Source organism: Tinamus guttatus, unplaced genomic scaffold, assembly GCF_059628265.1.
Source record: "Tinamus guttatus ecotype Peru unplaced genomic scaffold, ASM5962826v1 Tinamus_guttatus_pri_ptg000060l, whole genome shotgun sequence".
Classification (NCBI taxonomy): domain Eukaryota; kingdom Metazoa; phylum Chordata; class Aves; order Tinamiformes; family Tinamidae; genus Tinamus; species Tinamus guttatus.
The window spans coordinates 3,510,615-3,531,340 of NW_028288594.1; the positions used below are offsets into that span (position 1 = coordinate 3,510,615).

Genomic DNA, 20,726 nt, shown 5'->3' on the forward strand with positions numbered 1-20,726 from the left:
TATTTCCAGCTCTGGCTTACTAATTGAACCATGCACAAGCACTCCCCACTTTAACTGCTCTGTACTTGTTTGTGCCTTTAGACTGTAAGCTCTTCGGGGCAGGGATTTCAGTTCAGCCTCTGATTATATCTTCTACCAGATGTAAAGTTCTATGTAAGTTTCTCGTACTATAATAAATAATGACAACAATAAAATATAATCTGTAAGACAAGATCGTGTGTTGTAGTCAAGGAAGAGTAAGTAGGTAAAAGTAAACTATGGAAACAATGACTGTTTCCTGAAAAAAACAGCGTTAAATGAATAAGATCAGCTATAAAAAGAAGAGAAAGGTTGGTGACATTTTATAGCGATGTTCATATTTGCAGGTTTTCTTTCTGTCATGCTTTATTTTCAAGAGCAGGGAAAAAAAAAGTATTTTTGCATTTGTAAGAAAGATTAATTTCAACCTAGCTGCAATAAAGTGAGCTTAGAATCCTAGATGGACAACTAAATGTAGACCACCTTCTGCTTCTTGATATTTTGTAGTATTTGCAGTCAAACCTGTGTATAGACTTGCCTGAAACAGTTATGGGCCATGCTAAATGAGTGCATGGAAAGAACAATTCTGCCTGTGAGTGGTCATAAACTACAGTGTGCTTTAGCAGCAGCCCCGCTTATTGGAACTGATTAGCATCTCCCTATTTTTGACATGGTGAAACAAGAAGGAAAAACTTCCTAAATCAAGCCCACAGTGCAATGGTTTTCCAGTGGTCAAAAAGGGACAGAATCAAGAATGAGGATCTGATTCTAAATCTAAAGTGCTGATGTTGTAATAGGGATATTTTTCTTAAATATATATCTAAATGTTTATGCAAAACAAATTTAACTATGAAACTAGGACCTTAAATGTCCAGTTAAAAGAGTAAACACATTTATGAAAATTTGGCTATAGTATAATTCAGTATTTTTTAAATAGTCATTTTAGTAAATCTACTGTGAATTTTATTGTTGCCTAGTTCACTTGGCATAGAGGGTGCAGAATAAGGTATGTTTTTATATATCTGACTTTTTAAACATGCTTGAGAAGAATTTAGCCTCACTTAAAGGAAAAATATCTGCCTGGAGGGAGACTTCTAAACTGCTTTCTGTTGTTTAAAAAATGTGTCAGAAGTTTTTCTGATATATATCATTTTATATTGAGCCATAACATCAAGATCAAACTCCCAGTCCTTAAACCCCAGAAATGTACAGTGCTTTATAATCAATAATGAAGACCTTTTAAGCAGTTTGTTTATTCTGATCTACAAATTGTTTGATAATTTCTTCCCTTTGAAGTTTCCCAGAAAAAGCTCTTATGGCCGAAGAAATGGGCCGAAGACATGCAGACGGCACTTTCACGAGTGATATCAACAAAATCCTTGATGATATGGCTGCCAAAGAGTTCTTAAAATGGCTGATTAACACAAAAGTTACCCAAAGGTGCTTGAATTTTGATCATGTTAATTCTTAATATAATGTGGGTTTAAGTGTACTTGTCACGCAAGTCATATTTGAGTCATACATGTCTTGACTTGTCATGACTTGTCACACCACTCATTTTTCTCTATTAACATATCTATAAATGTATTGCAAACTTTATATTATAGACACTGCCGAACAAGGCTAGCACACTATACACAAAAATTATTCCAAATATAGTCTTTATTTTGCATCAGGGGTGAATCTATTAAATAGTTTCCTTTTTAACTGGAGAGGAGTTTTGCCACTGAATGTTGCCAGAATTGAGACTATATTAAAGTACTGATAAATAAAATTCTCATTTGCATGAGTATTATAAAATCAGAAATATTTATTGATAGCATGATACTAAAACAACTATTTTTAAAAACTGTGACCGTCTGCCCTAAACTATGGCTTGGTTAGGGAATAGGCTGTTGTAATAGAGTTCCTGGTGGTTAACTATTCGATATCTCTGCTTTAGTTTGCCAAAGCATAGGCAAATATTGTTAGAAAAACATTTTTTAACAAAATTTTGTGAATGCATTAAGAAAAAAAGCATTGTTTTTTAACATTAGCAAAAAGTTTCAAGAATAATAAAATGGTAACTAAAGAAGCATATGTGGCTAGATTTTCTAGAATGTTGAATGCCCATTCTGAAAATTAGATTACTTTCGATCTTTTGAAGTTTGAAGTACCCAAGATCACTAGTTGATTTTGGAAGTCTAAAACAGCAAATACTATCTCAAAAATTTGGAAGCTATAATTAAATTATAGTTTTGATTATCACTTTCATGTTTTTGTGTCTGTTTGTGGTTCAGTGTTGAAACAAATAATTTAAGAAAAACATCTATTAGAAACTATTAAAAAGCTTTTCTTTTAGAAATAATTTTGTCTTCAATCTGTTATTGAAGAGAGGCATTGAGGGGTTTGTAGAACTAACATCTGCTAACTCTTAGCCAGAAAAAAATATGGTCTGCACGTATTTCATAAATCTTGAGAAATTTATAATATGTCTTAATTACTGCTGCTTCTTTTTTCCAGGGACCTTTTGGGAGAATACTAGTAAAAAACACCAACACCAAAACAAAACAAAAATGGGATAAACGAAGATCTTCACTGCATCAACTGCCAGCTATTAAGAGATTCTGAAATCTGTATTCTGTCATTTATGTTGGATGTAACATAAAGCTATGTCACCTTGCATGCCAGGGAATAATTGTACTATGTTTAGTGTTGCCAAAGGATTATATGTAGAAAATCTGTTGTCTTAATACGTTTAAGACAATGAAAGTTCCACATTCTCATATTTCCTATTTATTAGAACCAAAATAAGTCCATTTACATTTAATCATGAAATTATTTTTCTCTAAAGTTGACTTCTACATAGAAATGCTTCAACCACAATTATATGTATTATTTGTTAAGGGGCTGGCAGTTAAAATGTCTGAGAAGTGAATATCCCTCTTGAAACCTTTGTTATAAAAAGGCTAAGCTTTAAGGATATTAAATGATAGCCTTAAATAAATTTTTTCAAGCTTCTTTCTGTTGACTTTTTGTGTGTATTCCCCTTGTGCCTGACTGAAGCACTGCCTTTTATTTTACTCTAAAATGTAGTGTCATTGAGAAATTTGAATTGGTTTGTTTGGAATGACACAACAAAATCAACAATTTGTTTTGCAACATTTTCTCCATAATGATTTTCAAAAAAGACTTGTATGAATTTTGAATAAGAAAACATAATAGAAATTGATGTGTTGCAGAAGGGTTGTCAGATCAGAATTGGAACCTGTAAATTAAATTAGTAATAGTTTAGTATAGCATAGTATTACAGTATTAGTATTAGAAACTAGTTTTAGAAATAGCTAATATTATCTTGTGTCCACAACTTTGAATCCAAAACTTTCAATAATGCTTTGAAATGCCACAGAATCACAGAAAATTTGAGGTTGGAAAGGACCTCTGGAGATCATCTAGTCCAACTCCCCTACTCAAGCAGGGGCACCGAGAGCATTTTTCCAATGATTCTGGCCAGATGGCTTTTGAATATTTGCAAGGAAGGAGACTCCACAACCCCTCTGGGCAACCTGTTCCAGTGTTCAGTCACTCTCAGAGTAAAGATGTTTCCCAATGTTCAGGTGGAAAAATAAGATTACTTTATTCTTCCAGAGTACTACAGGAATCAATGTTCTGTAATTTCATATCGGTATTGATCATCTCCAACTCAGCATCTAGAACATTTTTTTGACAGCAACGTGCAGCTTTTCTAATATCACAAAACAAAAAAATAAATAAAACTCAATATAGCTTTGCTCTAAAGAAAACTAAACCCCCCCCCCCCAAAAAAAACAAAAAAACCCAACTAACCCAAAATCCCCATAGTATCTGAAATGCTACTGGAGATTAAAGAGAGAGGAAAAGGGATGCACAGAGGTGGTGCTTGTTTAACCTCACTTGTACAAAGTGGAACTGCATTCTGGAACTGCAAAAGATTATTCTCATTTATGCACAACCGGATCCATGGATCCATGTGGTAATTACAAAGTAAATACTTTTCAAATTGCTAACTCCGAACTGCATCAGAGATTGATTCCAAGGTCATTCTATTAGTACATAAAGGAAAAACTAAGGTACGTATAAGAAGGCTTTGCTGTGGGGTAGTTACAAAGTTCCTTGGGTACAGTGGAGTTTTTGGTCGATTTTAATGGAATAAAATTGTTCCATTTTTATATAAGCAAGGCTGTAAGTGTGCAAACAATTAACTCTTCCATTCCAATATACTGATAGAGCAATTGTCTTTAAAATGCTTATTTCATTATGTCCAGAATATTAACTACTCTGACTGAAAGGATTCCTGAGTGACAGATCCATTTTTCTATGATGCCTGTCACCAGTGTGAGGATCTCCTGATGGCTTTGTCAGCTAAGGAAATACTGATCTTCCCATTTATACACATGGCATGTTTTTAGGAATAGAGGGATCTAAATGGCTTGCTCAAAGTTATGCAGCTTGTTTGGAACAGAGCAAAAACATTTAACCTCTAATTTTCTGGGTCCCAATCTAGAGCATGAATTGAAAGACAATCTTTCTTCAGAGAAGTGAGATGAAGTTGAGCATGTTCCAGGAACAGGAGTCTCAAACAAACGTTTTAACTCAACAGTACTAGGACTTGTTTACTCAAATCACAGAACAAGTTCTTATGGGATCAAAAAAGAGGTATGTGGAGATTATTTCTTGTAAATGCTGGATATAATTCAGTGAATGGTACAAATATGGGGAGAAGTTAGTAAGAATCACTTCTTCAAAAACACGGGTGCCTGTACTTGACACGTGCTGCCTGCGTCTGCAGGCTGGGAGAGGGCAGAGGAGTAGCAGCAGTCAAACCTGAAATGTGCTTTATGTTTTCATTTTAATCTTATTCTCCAGCAAGGGAGAGAGATGATTACATGCTGTAAGCACTACATTTGTAAAGAGGGTTAGGAACAGGGCTGCCATGAGACTCTTTCTAGATAATAGGTGCTTTTCAAAGTCAATGGACTAACAGTTGTCAGGTACTAACTTTGACGGCATTCCCCACAGTGCTGGTGCTCATATGATGGGCTTCGATTTGCCCTCTTCAAATGAAGGAAGTGCCTAAGGGAGCAGAGCTCAGGAGCATGTTTCAGCATTACCTATAGTGCTATACACTCATGCCCTCTCAGAAACACTGAGTTTCATTTTATCCTCTTCCACTGAGGACCAAAAGAGTCTAATTTGTATTATAATCCAATGCCCTAAGGGTCTTGACTGACATGCTAAAAAAGGTGGCAACATTGTGATACCCTTTTGCCCTCAAAAAGGGCAAAATCAATATGATTGACACACTTCTACTGTTCCATTCCTCAAGTTGTGAAATACCTACATCCCTTTCTGGTAAGGACTGGTTAGTGTTTAGTATGACTCCTGAAAATAATGGAGGAAAACTAACGTAGAGCTGAATGAAAATTCGCAAGAATTATACTTTGGGGGTAGAATACTTCTCATAAAATATTTTCATGGACTTCTACAGCTTTCTGATTACTTGGTGATGCTCATCTTATATATAAGAAGTTGCTTGATAATTTTGATTTACAGGTTATTCTCAATCTTTCCCTCCACCTAGCCCTACTGTCTCAACACTCATGCCCAAAACACTCCGCCTGCAAAACAAAGTGTCTGCTTTGATAAAACAGGAAATCTTCAGAGTTGAAGTTAAGTTAAAACGTTGATCCTCTCTCATACTTTCCTTGTCTTTGGTCTCCATTTAAAATTCCCATTTACACACTTCCACACCCCTCTGCATTTTGGGACAGGAGCCAGTGAGAGGGAAGCAGGCACAGACCCTTCTCCAAGGGCAGGTGCGGGGCCGGGGGCCGCGCCGGGCGCGCCGCGGGGCCGGGATGCTCCTTCCCGCCCTCCTCTTCCTCCCTCCAGCTGCGGCAGCTGCGCCCGGGCCCGCCCGGGGCGGCCACGCGCCGGCCCCGCCCGCCGCTCGCGCCGGCTCCCGCCCCCGTCCCGGCTGCGGTCCCTGCTCGCCGCGACATGAAGGTGGGTGCCGGGGCCGCGGCGGTGCCGGGGGGCGCGGGCTGCCGCCTCACGGGCGCTTCTCCTTGCAGACCGCCCTCAAGTGGCTGCTGGGGCTCCTGGGCGCCGCCGCCGTGGTCGTGGCCATCGCCGTGCCCGTGGCGCTGCTCAGCCGCGGTAAGTGCGCGCCGAGCCGCGGAGCGCGCCGGCCCCCGCCCAAGTTGGGCGCGAGTTTGCGCTCCGGGGGAGCGGGGCCGCGCGGCGAGAGGGGCTCTCGCTGGGGAGGAGTTTTCGGGGGAACGTCAGGGGGGAGGTTGGAAAGGTCCCTTAGTCCCGTGCACTTGGCGGTAGACGCCTCCTCGTGCTCAGTGTTTGCGTTTCCAATCGCACCTGAAAACTGCCCAGCCAGCAATAAATGCCAGTTCGTCAATCGTGTAGCAATTGTGTAGGTGCCCTCAAGAGATAAGATTATGGTTCCTCTGAACTGCTTGGTTTGCACAACAGAGCTTTGTTGTCTGTTTCTTTTTTCTTTTTCTTTCTTTTTTTTTTTTTTTAATTGTCCTTTTAACAGTAACGGGTGAACTTGGGTGAAACTAAACACACAGGGCTGCTCCAGAGGTCGGGAAAGCAGGAAGGGATTGGGAACACGTGTGTACCCTGATCAGTTTGTACTTTCTAGCTTGACACTGTAGCCCTAGATGTTAATGTAAAACAGTCCTCATTAAACCTTCATCTGGCAAGGAATTGCTCCCAGCTGGCAGGGCAGAGCTGCAGGTTAATCTGGTGTCTCTTTATTTTCATTATGATTAACAGCTGTGCAGTCCTGACACGTATTTCCTAGAGCAGGCATGAGGAGGTCTGTGGGGGTTATGGTGCATATCAAGGAGTGCTAAGGCATATTCTGACAGTTTACTTAAGAATGAACACAGTAGTTCGCTACATGCTTAGAAATGTTTGGGATTTATTTGCATGTCAGTTAAAGGAGCAAAATTTGTGTTACTCTACATACAGCATAACTTACCTTTTTTATTTGCTTTTTTTATACATATATACTTTATCACCAATGCTATTATTTACTGAAAATCAAGTGGATTTTTTCCACAAGGGAAATTGTTATCTAGAAATACTTGTATTGCAGTAAATAGATCAGTATTTTAAGGAAACATTGCTGTTGGGAGGAAATACTGAATATCATCATCATTCTGTTAGCCTTGGCTTGTGCCATTCTGGTTGTTGCAAAAGAGCAGGGCAATGTTTAGTCTTTTTACTGTTAGCCCAAATGAATGGGCAGGCTAACTACTTAATACACCTAGGTAGCTCATCGGGGCATTTTGGATGAAATAAGGACAGAGATGGAGACATCCCACTGGAAGTTTTGGAGCTCTGACTCTTTCTAAATGAAGCCTGAGTAGCACCTGCACTTGTTGCATGTTCAAGAACTGCCAGGTGTTTTTGAACTGCGAATATGGGGTGCTCAGCTGATGTCTTCAATTAGCTGGGAGTGCACAGGTGGTGCACTTGCTTGCAATAGGTCAGAACCCTTACTCAGTGCAGGCTTAATTACATATGTCTAATGAGCTAATGCAGTGCATGTGGACCAGCAGACCCCTTTAGGCCAGTGCAGGCCCTGACCTGAGGAACTGCAGAAGGAAAAGTGGTAAAATGGGGTGGTGTGAGAGGAGGAAGAGCTCATGTGACTGCAATTACATTTGCAATTCCTTTTATCAGAGCAGACTTTGACTTCACTTAGTCGCAGTCAAGTCTTTATTCATTTTGGTGGTTAAAGCATTGCGCACAGGATGAAAACAATGATTTATTCGTTTGCATAGATATTTTGAGCTTGAATTTCCTTTGGCCCGCTACTCCTCTCACTGCTGTGTTTCTGAATATACTTTTGCTTCATCAGTTTACTAGTCCTTCAGCCCAAAAGTAGTTGGGTTCTGTTAAATGGACTGCAGTTACTTGAAAAGCTATGAAATTGGACCACTGAAGAAAATTCTGGCTTGCTGGCCTAGGAAGTAGAGCTTGTTACTTCTTTTCCTTCCCTATAGCTAAATACTTGAGACTTTCAGACTTAAATCTGTAAAATTGTACTTTAAATTTAGGAGCAACCCCTCAGTATTTACCTAAAGGATCTTCAATCGGAACTGTTACTGTACAGAATTATCTATTCTTTTGTTTAGAAACCACTGCCCATTTTGCCACCTCAATTTATATTTAATAACCACGTCGGTCTGCTTGCATCCAACAGCTTAATTTCAAAAGCGCCTTGATAATAATATTTTAAGTCTGTTGATGAAAGTGTTTATTTCTTTGAGGAGCTCTTCAAGATGTGACTGTAGCAATAACTAGTTAATCTTTAGGGGATGAATATTTTCCAAAAGTGGTGTGTCTCTGCTTATTACTTATGCTTCCTTCCCCCCCCTTTTTTTTTTTCTGTTAAGACTTTCTGTACAGGGAGCAGATTGAAACATCCAGTGGCCACACACCGTTACCTCTCTTCTACACACAGTTTTTGTCACAGCCAGTTGAGTGGGAAGGAGCAGGTGGTATTGAGAAAGGAGGTGGTGTAATGTAGGCATCATCCTGCTGCCACAGGCAAATCAGCAACCACTCGACAGTGTGCTCTATACCTACACAATAACCTGGTTGTAGACTAGGATCCTTCACCCAGGAGCCTAGTTCTCGGAGGGCAAGAGAGTCACTAAAGGAAGTGGCTTGTGATTATGCTGTGCTTGGCTGTCTGTGCTCCTATTTAGGAATCTAGTGTGCAGAACAGGTTGGAAAAATGCAGCAGGTACAGCTGGTGGTATTGAGGTGCCTGGGAGTGCTTAGTGAGCCAGAGCCTTACTGAGAATCAGGTAGAACTAGGGGCTGGTAGCAAGCTAGCATAAGGAGATGGTAAGGGTTACTGGCAGCAGCAGTTCGATAAATTGTCATCATCTTGAATTTGAACTCAAAGGGAATGCTGAGCCAGCTTTGTGCTTCAAGGGCTCAAGAAAGATAAGGCCGCAGATCTTCCCTGAAGCTATGTTAATGTGTAACTGAGGAAGAGAGGAATGAAAGTCTCCAAATAGCTCTCCTCATTGTTCTGCTGGGGATGGTCATATCTCCAACCTTCCCCCGCTTATCCTTGCTGCTATCTGTCTTGAGCTAAGCAGATTTGTGACTTGATGGTTTGGAGGAGTATCTGTTGCCAATGTCAACACCCTGCTTGCAACTGAACAGGATGTTTAAAAATACAGAAAGGCTTTTGGCTGATACACGACCCTCTTATTTGTAGACCTGTGCCATAAGCTGAAGGAATGAATGTGGCAGCTGTGATCTGTCAGTTTTCTTGAGAATAAGGGGTCTGGTATTTTCCCAGTTTCTAAATGGTCGTAAGTTTAAGGGTGCTTGGGCAGAAACCTAGGAATTCTGTAAGTGAATTTCTAATCTATAGATTAGAAATTGATCTTTGAAGTAGAATCTCTTTGAATCTATATTTAAAAGTTTAGGTTATGATAAGAATATTGATTTTGTGTATTTTTGAAAGAATTGTTACTTAAGCAGAGAGCCGTAGTTCACTCCAGTAATCTAGCTTCACATGACTTTAGTCAAGATCATAACTGAAATTCTCTGTAAATGCTGTATGGGAGATGCTGTACATTAGATTACCCAATTATGTGTGTACTGTGGACTTGTCTAACCAAACGGTCTTTAGTTTGAATCCAGCCTTTCTAAGTATTTTTTTCATCCTTTATTATTTCACCTTGCACTGCGTTACAGGATCCTTATCTTGTCCTTATATGTTATCCTTGCTAGTAAAGAGAATGAAAGAGAATAGAAATACTTTTGCTCACACCTATAGAATTAAAATATCAGCAGTGGATTTCTATCTGCAGAACACTTCTGCTATTTTTATTTCCTTGATTAATGTGAATTAGAAAGAGATAGGACCAACTAAAGAGAATCTTGCGTTACTGATGACAAAATTACAGGTTATCTGTGTCTCGGGAAGTCTCGCCATCCACGGGGAGCTGACTCGCTGGTGAATGCTCTGGGGAAGTGCCACTCTGATCGCACATTAGTTATTTTCTTTCTTGCGTGTCCTGTATTAGCCATTGTAAAAGACAAGTTTCTGGGTTAAGTGGACATTTGGCCTGAGTCATTTTTAGTATTGTCAATAGTCATCTTTATTTTCTTCTTTGCTGGAAATTCAGTTCTGTTCTTTAATTGTTACGTATCTCCAGAAGCAATGAGGAGTTTGGGCATGGGGATAAAGGTTTTGGTATGATATTGGAAAAGAAGCAGAAAAGAAGGAAAGTTGAGAAAAAAAATAACCTGAAACGTCACCAAATTTTCTGACTAACTGCTGAACCAGTCAGCTTTTTTTTCTTGCATGTGTTTCTCTACTTTAAAATTATATTCTTAGATTTGAGATCGTTCTTACATTTGCTCTGCTCAGTCATTTAGGAATTGCAGTGCTGGGCCATGTTTTGTAACTTTTATCGTTTCTCTGCCCCTTTCTGTCTCTCTACTGCTAAGTGTCATGCTTGCATCTTTTCCTGGTTGTGATGTTCCAGTTTCTCTGGGCAGCACTGAACAGGCAACCACACTTCATTTTTTACTTGTTGCATAGTTTTTATTTTTCTATCTTTTAAGCAGTTTTTCTTCCTTTTTTTCCCCTCTTTTTTATTGCATAGAGGAATTAATAAAATGTGCCTTAACACTGGAGAATAAAGCATACATTTACCAGAAGTAATTTGTCAAATTTCAGTTTTTATTGTGGCAGTGTGTCATACCTGAAACCTTACATGACATATTTCCTTTGTTCCTTACATAACTTCATATTTCTCTTGAGAAAAGAGATGGATGCCAATTAATAAAAATCAAACCCTGAAATTTACAACTGTTCATCAACTGCCTCTAAGTTCTCCTTATAAATAAGTACTGCTTACATAAAGGTGTACTCATACGTAAGAGTATTTTCCCCAAAAGGACTTGTGTAATTATTGTTGTAAAGAGGTATTATTATATAAATATTTACAGTATAATGATGACAGAGGTAAATGTTGACCAGTCAAAAAAGAACCACAACAAGAAAACTCAGCTTTCCCAGACTCCAAGGTATATGAGTGCAAGACACTTTAATAAAACCTGAACTTACGTTGTTCTGCATTCAATCTTCAAATCCAATAAAGTGGTTTTGAATGTCAACACATACCTTATTTTGTCAAAATAAGCCTTTCTGCTCCTCTGCTTCAAATGGAACCTGAAATAGAACCACCTCAATAGTAGATTCAACGTATGTAGCCTATCTTAGATCAGGACAATACTGTGGATAAGTGGATAATTAAGAATGAACTAGTGGTCTGTCTTGAGAACAAATTAAGAAAAGCCTCCAAGTGGAATTTCTAAGACTATACCCTTACGGCTTGGCTTTTTTTTTTTTTTTTTTTTTTTTTTTTTCCTTCAGTTACTATGTGGAAGGTGTTGACAGAAAATGAAATTTTAATTTTATACATAGCCAACAACATAGCCAACAAATCTTAATTGTGGCCTGATTTTTAGTAATGAGACCTTAGCAAAATATGTATGTCACCAGGGGTAAAAAGATTAAGCATTTTGGAAACATCCTGAAACCTGTTTTCAGCCACCTGTCTTAAATTGCTCCTCCTTTTCCAAGAAAAAAATTTGTTGCCTTCTGAAGCCGCTCTGATTGAAAGTGACACTTACTCACTAGAGAGAAGTGATATTCCCAACTAGCCAACTGTGCATGAATATCAAATGCACACTTGTTCATAAATCATCAAATTAAATATTCAGTTAATACAGAATAATTAACCTGAGAAATTACTATTCTCACAGAAACTGTTCAAGCAAAAAATCTGGCCTAGTGATTTTTTAGAACAGCTACATTTCAGTTGGAACTGGGCAAAAAAGTTGTTTGTAACCTTTTCTGAGCAGCTTAAACCAAAATCAATATTTGTTGTGGTTGTTGGCTCTTACTGCAGTAATGGCTGCTGTTTTCTGCTGTATATATTTAGCATGCTTATTGCTTGAAAATATAAGTTATTACATTGCTCTTGTTGTCTCATGGCAGATGTCACGTGTATCTGGTCTGCACAAAGCTAGCCCACAAAAACCATCATGGGGTATTTTGGTTTTTTTTATGTCCCCTCCTCCAGATGACTATGGCTTTTCTGTCTGTTTAATAGTATCTGAAAGAGAAATCTCAGAACTGATGGGGTGAATCTCTTTATTATCTTGTGGTTTGTTTCAATTTGAACAAAAAGGAATGATTTATTGAGCCGAAAGAAAAATTGCCTCCCTTCTGGATTGTGTAGATTTGTGTAAGTGTAGTTTTTGGGTTTCCATTTAAAAAACGAGGGGAGAGAAGGGGAAATTGCACATGCAAATTTCAAAGCTTCAGTTACTGTTTAGAGAGGAAAAACATCACAATGACTCAGAAACAATTTTATAATTTGAGCCTTGCAAACTGTGTACACAGTGGCTTGTGCACTGCAATCAAGGGGAAAAAATATATTTATATATATTTCATAGAAGGTGGCTGCAGCCCACTGAAGCAAATGACAAAACTCATTAGCTTAACTGGGGTCAAGGTTTCATTTAGTCTTTTTATAGTAACTCAGTTGCATGGTTTTAATTTTGCAGTCAACACAGTAATAATTTCCAACAATCATTAAGACGCTTGGATACCTTGGTGAAAAACACATCCAGAGAAGGATAAATATTTAACTAGCTATTTCATCATAAACTTACAATTTATTTATTATTTTCAAAAATAATGTTCTACATGGAAAATTTTACTGATCCTTGAATGTTACTTTTGAGCCATTTATGAAATTTGAGTTTAATGACAGGCAGATGATTCATTCTAGAAGGATATATGAACAGAAAGTATTACATAATATGTGATAAAGTACAGAAATCACTTTAATTTTAGGATATCTTTAGGATATTTTTCAAGTGCTCTGCTCGCATGGATGCCACATTTATTTGGGTACCTTTGCCTGTCCGCTGCTCTGAAACACTAGTCACTGTGTGCCCTCCTCGGAGGGAGCGCAGGGGTCAGAAGACGTTATTTTGTCATCATCACAAGTGTATTTTGATTTACTGCTGAGATAACAGCTCTTGTACAGTTTATGATTAAATACCAGTGGAGAGAAGACGCCTCTAACTTTTACCGTGAGCTCATTAAGAGAAGTCACCAATATTTTTTTATATTATGGTTGCTGAATTAATCTTGCAGTAAAACGTTAGTGCTATCTCACTGCTAGGAATTTAGAGCCGAATAGCTAAAACACCTCAATAACAACAGCAACACTTATTTAGCATCCAGTTGAGAAGCTGGGGTGGTGTAAGCTGCAGCACCATCAAAATCTCCTTTGTTTGTTTTTTGTTTTTTATTTCAGAGAGTAAACGTGATTCACGAAGAACATACACTCTACAGAATTACTTGAATGATGACTATCAGTACAAAACATACGATTTGGAGTGGATTTCAGGTAATTCATTTCTACATATAGCATGAATATCAAGAAAAGTACTACTTTCAGTAGGGACTTATCTGAGTGCTCATAGGTGACTATTATATACTGAAAAATAGTAAATTATGTAATGGTGCCATTACCTCAGAGCTGTGACCTTTTTTTTTTTTTTTTTTTTTTTTTTGTGCGTGTGGTATTCATGGCAAGATTAACTCCCCTGTTAAAAGCTTGCTTGCTTCTATGCATTTTTGTATATACTCTGAAGTGTGTTCCTGTGCATCAGGATAGTTGGGGAACAGTGAGATGTGGGGCTCTCTTCCCTTTGGATATGACTAGTCCCCCAACAGGAAGAGATGCCTAGAGGCTGGGACTGTGAACCCAAGGCACACATGTGAAAATTCTCATGCTATATGCATCACTTTATTACCCTATTGAGAACAGAATATTGACCAAATTGTTGATTTTTGTTTTTTGTGCCTTAAAACATATGGAAAAAGAGAAGTAACTGATAAGCATATTACTCCACTGTTTAATGACATCTGTCTTGCTTTCTTAGGAAATCAGTACCTGCACAAAACAGAGAATGGTGACATCCGACTCTTTGATGCTGAGAGTGGAACATCTTCAGAAGTGTTGTCAAATACAACAGTAGTATGTTCACTGATATGTAGTACATTCAGACTTACATATAAGACATCCAGAAGAGTATTGAATTTAGCCTTTCTTTCTGCCCATTTCTCTGGAGTCCGTGCTTCATTTGTTCTTTTTTTTTTATTCACAGGACAAATACAAAGCAACCACAGTTCTGTTGTCTCCTGACCAAAAGTATGCTCTTCTGCAGTACAGCTATACAAAGGTACAAGTGCACTTTAAATGTATGAAATTGGAAAACAGAGGTTTAGGAAGGACTGAGCAAAAGATGGTCTTCAAAGCAGGAATCAGTACTGGGCTGGAAGGGAGCAAGGGAAATGCAGGAAGATGGTTGAATGCAATGGATGTCTGCAAGGGGATACTGAAGTATGGTTAGACAGGAGGAAACCTAATGGGGATAGTAATTAATCTTATAATCCTAATTAATCCTGTTGTATTTACATTGAGGAATCAGTAGCATTTTTTTTTTCTTTAGAAAGAGAGCTGCCTATTAACTGCAGAAAGTTTAGGGGTGACTTGTGCAGCACGTGAATACCAGAGGGCTATTTTGGCTCTGCAATCCACGAATGCCAAGAATGTTACAGCCACAGTCTGTGCAGTCAGTCATCACTTTATTGCAGTTTCAGTTTCTGTGATAGGTTCTATTAAACAGTTACTTCTGCCTCTCTAGATTGTTCAGAAATTTTGTCATTTTACTGCATCTTTAGTGACCACAAAATATCTTATATTTTTATAGATAGACTTACCATCTAATCATGATTTATTTTTCTGTATTGTTTTATCTACTGTAGTCATAACAGTTTATTTTAATGTGCAACTAGGTCTTTTAACCTTTATATAATACTGTGACTGAAATTTATGTTGTTATTAATCTTTATTGCAAGAAAACAAAGTAACAAAATGAATCATGAGGATGTGGACACAACTTATGTAATAGCCATCTGCTTGTGTAGTATCAAGATATTGTTTTATATCTTCATACAAATCTTTAAGATCAATCATAAAAGGTAGCATTATTGTCAACACCGTGGGCTAAATCAAACATCTTCAGCCCCTCAAAGTGAGCACTCTTTTATATGTCTTTACATTATCATCATCATCTTTCTCCCTGAAAGTGCCCACGGTGATTCAGACTTCGAGAGGATTTATTTCTGTGACAATATCTGAATGGGGAATAGGCCACCTTGGAACTGAAAGTACTGTTGCAGAAATGCTGCTGGAACTTGCAAGAACTGCTAAACCGAAATAGTGCAGTATGGAAAATGAATAAGGGGGATTATCCACAAATAGATGCATTAGTCTGCCATTCGTCTACAAGGTCCAAAGGCAAGGATTTAGGAAAAACTGTAGTGTCCCTGGCCTCTGTGTCTTTCTGTGCCTAGGCAGTCAGCGGTCTCCATCACAGTATTGAAATGACAGACATGGCCGTGATGATTCTCTAGTTCTCTTAAACCTTGCAGACTTGTTACCATTCTGGGTTCATGAGGAGGGCTTCAGTGGGAATTTGAACTGTAAGAGACGTGCAAATGCTGGTGAAATTATATTTGCTTAACGTTAATTATTTTACAGTTGTGGAGGCATTCATATACAGCTTCATATTACATCTATGATTTCAATACAAGGTCAGTAATTTTTACAAATGGAACATCTAGTTTTAACAGCATCTTGCAGTGAAATGGCATCTCAATGATTTGTTATTTTGTTTCTGTTTTTTTTCCAGCTCCATCTTAGCTGGACACCTGCTACCTAATGATACGCAATATATATCCTGGTCTCCTGTGGGTCACAAACTGGTCAGTAGAGATAAGTAAAAATTTTATATACAGTCATTCCTATACCTGTCACATGGACTTTCAGGAATTTCCCCCTGCTAGAAAAAGTAGCTGAATGAGTTTCCAAGTTGAATGGTTACTGCTGCTGGAAATACTTTAACTTCCCCCTGTGTGTTTGTGTATTTTGTTTTGTTCTTCAACTGAAAGAACAGTGGCAGCTTTGCAAGGCTCGTATTTCCTGTTAAGGGTGCTGGATCTGCCCGAGAGGTCTCTCTGTCATGGAAGTATGTAGTGATTATTTATTCTTTCCCCTTGTGGTATAGGGATTAAAGAGCCCAACCACAGTAGCAAAGGATGTTGAAGTGAACTTCCTGCCTCTCAGAAATATGTTGATCAACTGTTGAGAGAAAAAAAATGGAGTAGGGTAGAGAGGCAGGCAAGTGTCAAAAATAAATAAGAGCAGTTTTGAGTGCTGCTAAAGAAATATTCCATCTTTGCATCGTTTTGGGATAGCAGAGACAGTCATCGGTGTTTTAAGAAAACATTAGAATTACTAATAGAGATAATGAAGGAAATGATCCTATATCAAAAGAGAATAACAAAGTTCTTAAAATGCAATACAGTAATCATGTCATTTGTAACAGCCGATTATTCTTTGCACCTCAGTTTGAAGCTAGGTTAGCATACTTGACTTGTTTTAGTAAGACATGTTTGTTAAGCCTCACTGATGTCTGGCAAAATGAAAATGTTAGTTTTTATTGGCTGAGGTAGAGGTAGATATTCCCAGGTGTGGGGAAGGAAGGAAGGAAGTGGGGCTTACTCTGTCAGCAGTTGTAGTCATCGTGGTGTCTTGCAGGCATATGTTTGGAATAACGATGTCTATGTAAAAGCTTCACCGACAGCAGAAGCTGTGCAAATCACTACAAATGGAGAAGCAAATAAAATTTTCAATGGAATACCAGATTGGGTTTATGAAGGTGAGCATATTTTATTTTGCATGATGATGTAAAACTTGTTTTAATTATAACTGTCCTACTATAACTGTTTTAATTCATTCTTATCATTTGAAAAGTTCAAAATAAATCTGTATTATAACAGAACCATTTATTTTACCCTAGTTTTATACTTGGGTAGTCTGAGCATCTAAGAATGGAAATGAGTTAGTCTAATTTAAGGTGGGTCACTAGAAATCATAATGTGTGATTTGGCTTCCTAGGCTGTAAGTATTGATTTAACATCTCATTTCAGAACCCGAGCAAGCAGTATCCGCTTTCATCTGAACTTGAATTAAAAAAAAATCTATTAAGAACTAATGAGAACAGTGCTTCAGCTATAAGGCAATTTATCAATTATGACTTAAACACATTTGCATCTTTTTCAGAGGAAATGTTTGGCACTCATTCTGCTCTGTGGTGGTCTCCAAGTGGCGATTTTCTGGCATATGCATCATTTAATGATACTGAAGTTCCTCTTATTGAGTATTCCTTTTATTCTGAAGATACTTTGCAGTATCCAAAGACCATCAGAATCCCATATCCCAAGGTCTGTGTTATTTATTAAACATAGTTGTTCTGCAGTTTCATTAAGTGAAGAGTCTCATTTAATCAGTTTCTGCTAATGAAAATATTGTCTGTCTCTCCTCAACAGCTTGCTGTGATTACTCTTTCTGAAGTCAACAGCATCTGGCAATATGAAAGTATTTTTTATTATCTCCAGGGGAATGTGAAAAAGTATGATTTACAGTTTTGTTGTTTCACCAGAAAATTTTGAGAGGTGGCAAGTAGATATGGAGATAAGAAAAGCTTTTAGAGGACTGAAGTTCGCTCCTGGTGCAAAGCATTTGGCAGATGTACTTTGCATTGGGGTTGTGTATGGTACTAATAATAGAACCTTCTGCAAGTAATTTAGTTATTTTTAGTTGTTGGGCGCCTGTGTTGGGATGAAGGGGAAGAATCTGCTGACAGAGTTTCATTGCCCACACCTAAAGTGGTTTCAGTTTTGGCAGTGAGATTGAAGCCTTTAGTGCATCATCTCCTCCTCACCCCTTCATCTGACTTTTGTGCCCACTGCGCATGGCAAAATTGACGCAGGACCAAATGGTGAGTGTTGGAGCACAATTAGCTCTGACCAGGTTCTTCTAGATTTTCCCCTGACAGGGGATTTATTTTTTAATACCAGATTTATTTGAAGTTATTTGCGATCACACAGGATTTTGAAGTAGCAGTTTCAGACCACCAGTGGTCTCTCTGACATGCTCCCTGTCACGATACTTGGCGTTCCTAAGGGCCAGCATTGAAACAGGCTCCAGGATGCTCCTCATCTTGAGCTTCTTCCCAGTTCTTTTGGTTCATTGTTCGTTTTTAATACTCTGTGTAGTGCTGAGTTTTGTACATGCCCCCAAGCAGGTCTGGCCAGCTCAGGAAGATGTTTGTGCTCTTATTTAGCCTCAGGACAGCTACTGTTCCCCTCCTCTGGCGTTGCTGCTTGTCCAGAGCAAAGGCCACCCTCCTGTCCTCTCTGCACTGAGATACTTGAGCATTCCTTGCCACCCTGGTGGTCCCTGGCTTCCTATCTTGAACACGTCGTCTTGTCTGGCTACCGAGAGCCTCCCCCAGCGCTGCCCCGTGCGTGGCACCCGTGTCAGGATGCTGGTGCAATAGGTGTCGGATGGACTGCACACTTCAACAGCACTTTCTATTACCAGTCCCCCTCTGTTTGGAGTATTGCTGACGGCTGGAGATGAGTCAGCTACGGATGCCTGCTGTAATGCCTAGGACCTAGTTGGTTACCTCTTATTTCTAAAGAAACCTTTGCTGACACAACTGCGTTTCAGTAAGCACCTAGCAGGGCTACGTGTGTGGTTAAAAACCACAGGTACACAGCATTGATTGCAGTATAGGCAGTTAATGTAAGATATCGGTTTCCATTATTAAAAAAAAAAAAAAAGGATTGCATAGGATTTGAGTCACTTTTAGATATTCTGTGTGGCATGTGAGATGAGATAGTCATGAATGTTTCTAAATGGAGTCTTTCTTATCTGGGAATAAATAGCTAACACTTCCATAAAAAAAAGAAGGATAATTCATGTATAGGCTTTAAGAATCACATTGAGATCTTTTTTGTCTTTTTTTGTCTTTTGTCTTTTTTTTTTTTTTTTTTTTGTCTTTTCACACAGTTTGAGTTAGCTGGTTCCACTTGTCTGTAGTAATTTCTTTGTCTGTAATTTCAAGCATTTTTTTTTTAAACCCAAGAATGTTCTCTCTTCAAAAGGATAATGAAACATTTTATTTTTAGGCAGGAGCTAAAAATCCAACCGTGCAATTCTTTATTGTGGATATCCAGTCACTTCCTGCTTTTAATTCTACCGAAATATCTCCACCAACAGAAATAAAATCAGAGTAAGTAAGTTTTGTTTAATGCTTCCCCGTTTCTGTTGTGAGAGGAGGAGCTTTTGCATGTGACCTCCCGATATTCAGTGTATATTGCTTTACCCAGTCTTGTGGCTCTGGTAGCAACAAGATTTACCAGAGAAAATCTGCACAGAGATTATCCTCCTAGTGATTATATATAGATGGCATATTCCATGTATGTTATATTCAGAAAGTGACAAGTTCTTGGCTCATCACATTCAGTGGAGTCTAACTATGGTGAAGTCATTTCACAGCACAACTTTAATATGAGCAAGTTTTGGTATAATCAAATTATAATGTATGTATTCTGGTTCACTTTTTTGGGGGAAAAAAAAGACAAAAGAGAACCCTTAATGATAAGTGAAGATTTGATTTCACTGAAAGTAGGGTCCTTGCAGTTTAGTTTTGATGTAGAAAGCAGTCTGTATAGCCTGTTAAGACAAGCTATCATGGTTATCTTCTGATTTATTTAAAATCTTGTTTTAGAAGCATGGTGGAAAGCAGCTCCTCTCCAAGTAAATGGAAAACTGTATTTTGCAAATTCCATGAAAATGTATAATATGATATAAATGTATGGATATTTTGTAAAGAGCATTTAAATTTATTTAAAATGCATGCCGTGGAATGTGGTATGCTAGAGCTGTGTTTTTGGTGGTGGCCGTGGAGGATTTGTTGTTTGTTTTTAACAGAATTGTGGAAAATTGTGCAGGTGGTGGGGTAGGGTGGACTAGATGGTCTCTAAAGGTCCCTTCCAGCCTCAGTGATTCTGTGAAATTTTTAGATGTTTTCTCCTTACGAAAAGATGCAGGGTATGGATAAACAGGTTATACTGATGATATTCAGAAAAAGCTGAGTTTGTTAGTTGCTGAATAAAACAGCTTTTTGTAATGGCTGTCCAAAAAGCGGCATTTGGAGGAGATGCAGTATCCTATTGCAACGCTCAGCACACTATGAGTAATATTTCTTTACTAACCCGGATCCACAAGTTTTTACATGTTATTCTTTATTTTAGCTCTACAGTAACACTGTAATAACTTGATGTAGTGTAGCTGCTGAATACTTTTTTTGTTTTGTTTATTTGTTTTCCTCCAGAATTTCAGTACATCTGAATTATAAGCATTTTACATAAGGATTCTAGCTGGGATATCTGTCATCTTTGAGTTATATTCTATCTTTTGCTAAGAACAAATGAAGCAGAACAATGTTTCTTTGTAACCTGGGGAGAATAACTTTCATATACTTCCTAATATCTGCATAACACAGGCTGGATGTATATCAACTTAATCCATTTTTAAATGAATGTAATACTATATGAATCAGTATTAATGCAAAAATATATTAAGTCTTGAATGATGAAAATGAAGCCTTAAACCTCCTTTTCA

The 20,726-nt window shown here is 38.1% G+C and overlaps 1 protein-coding gene across 1 annotated transcript in view; it reads left to right on the forward strand.

Annotated features, from left to right (window-relative positions):
• Positions 1-5,894: 5,894 nt before the first annotated feature.
• DPP4 (dipeptidyl peptidase 4) overlaps positions 5,895-20,726 on the forward strand; it is a 35,678-nt gene continuing 20,846 nt past the window's right edge. Inside the window, exons 1-9 of the mRNA XM_010228801.2 lie at positions 5,895-6,195; positions 13,437-13,529; positions 14,068-14,162; positions 14,293-14,367; positions 15,732-15,784; positions 15,883-15,955; positions 16,791-16,911; positions 17,316-17,476; positions 19,229-19,332. Of these exons, the coding sequence (XP_010227103.2) occupies positions 5,895-6,195; positions 13,437-13,529; positions 14,068-14,162; positions 14,293-14,367; positions 15,732-15,784; positions 15,883-15,955; positions 16,791-16,911; positions 17,316-17,476; positions 19,229-19,332 (1,076 nt within the window). The remainder of the gene's footprint in view (positions 6,196-13,436; positions 13,530-14,067; positions 14,163-14,292; positions 14,368-15,731; positions 15,785-15,882; positions 15,956-16,790; positions 16,912-17,315; positions 17,477-19,228; positions 19,333-20,726) is intronic.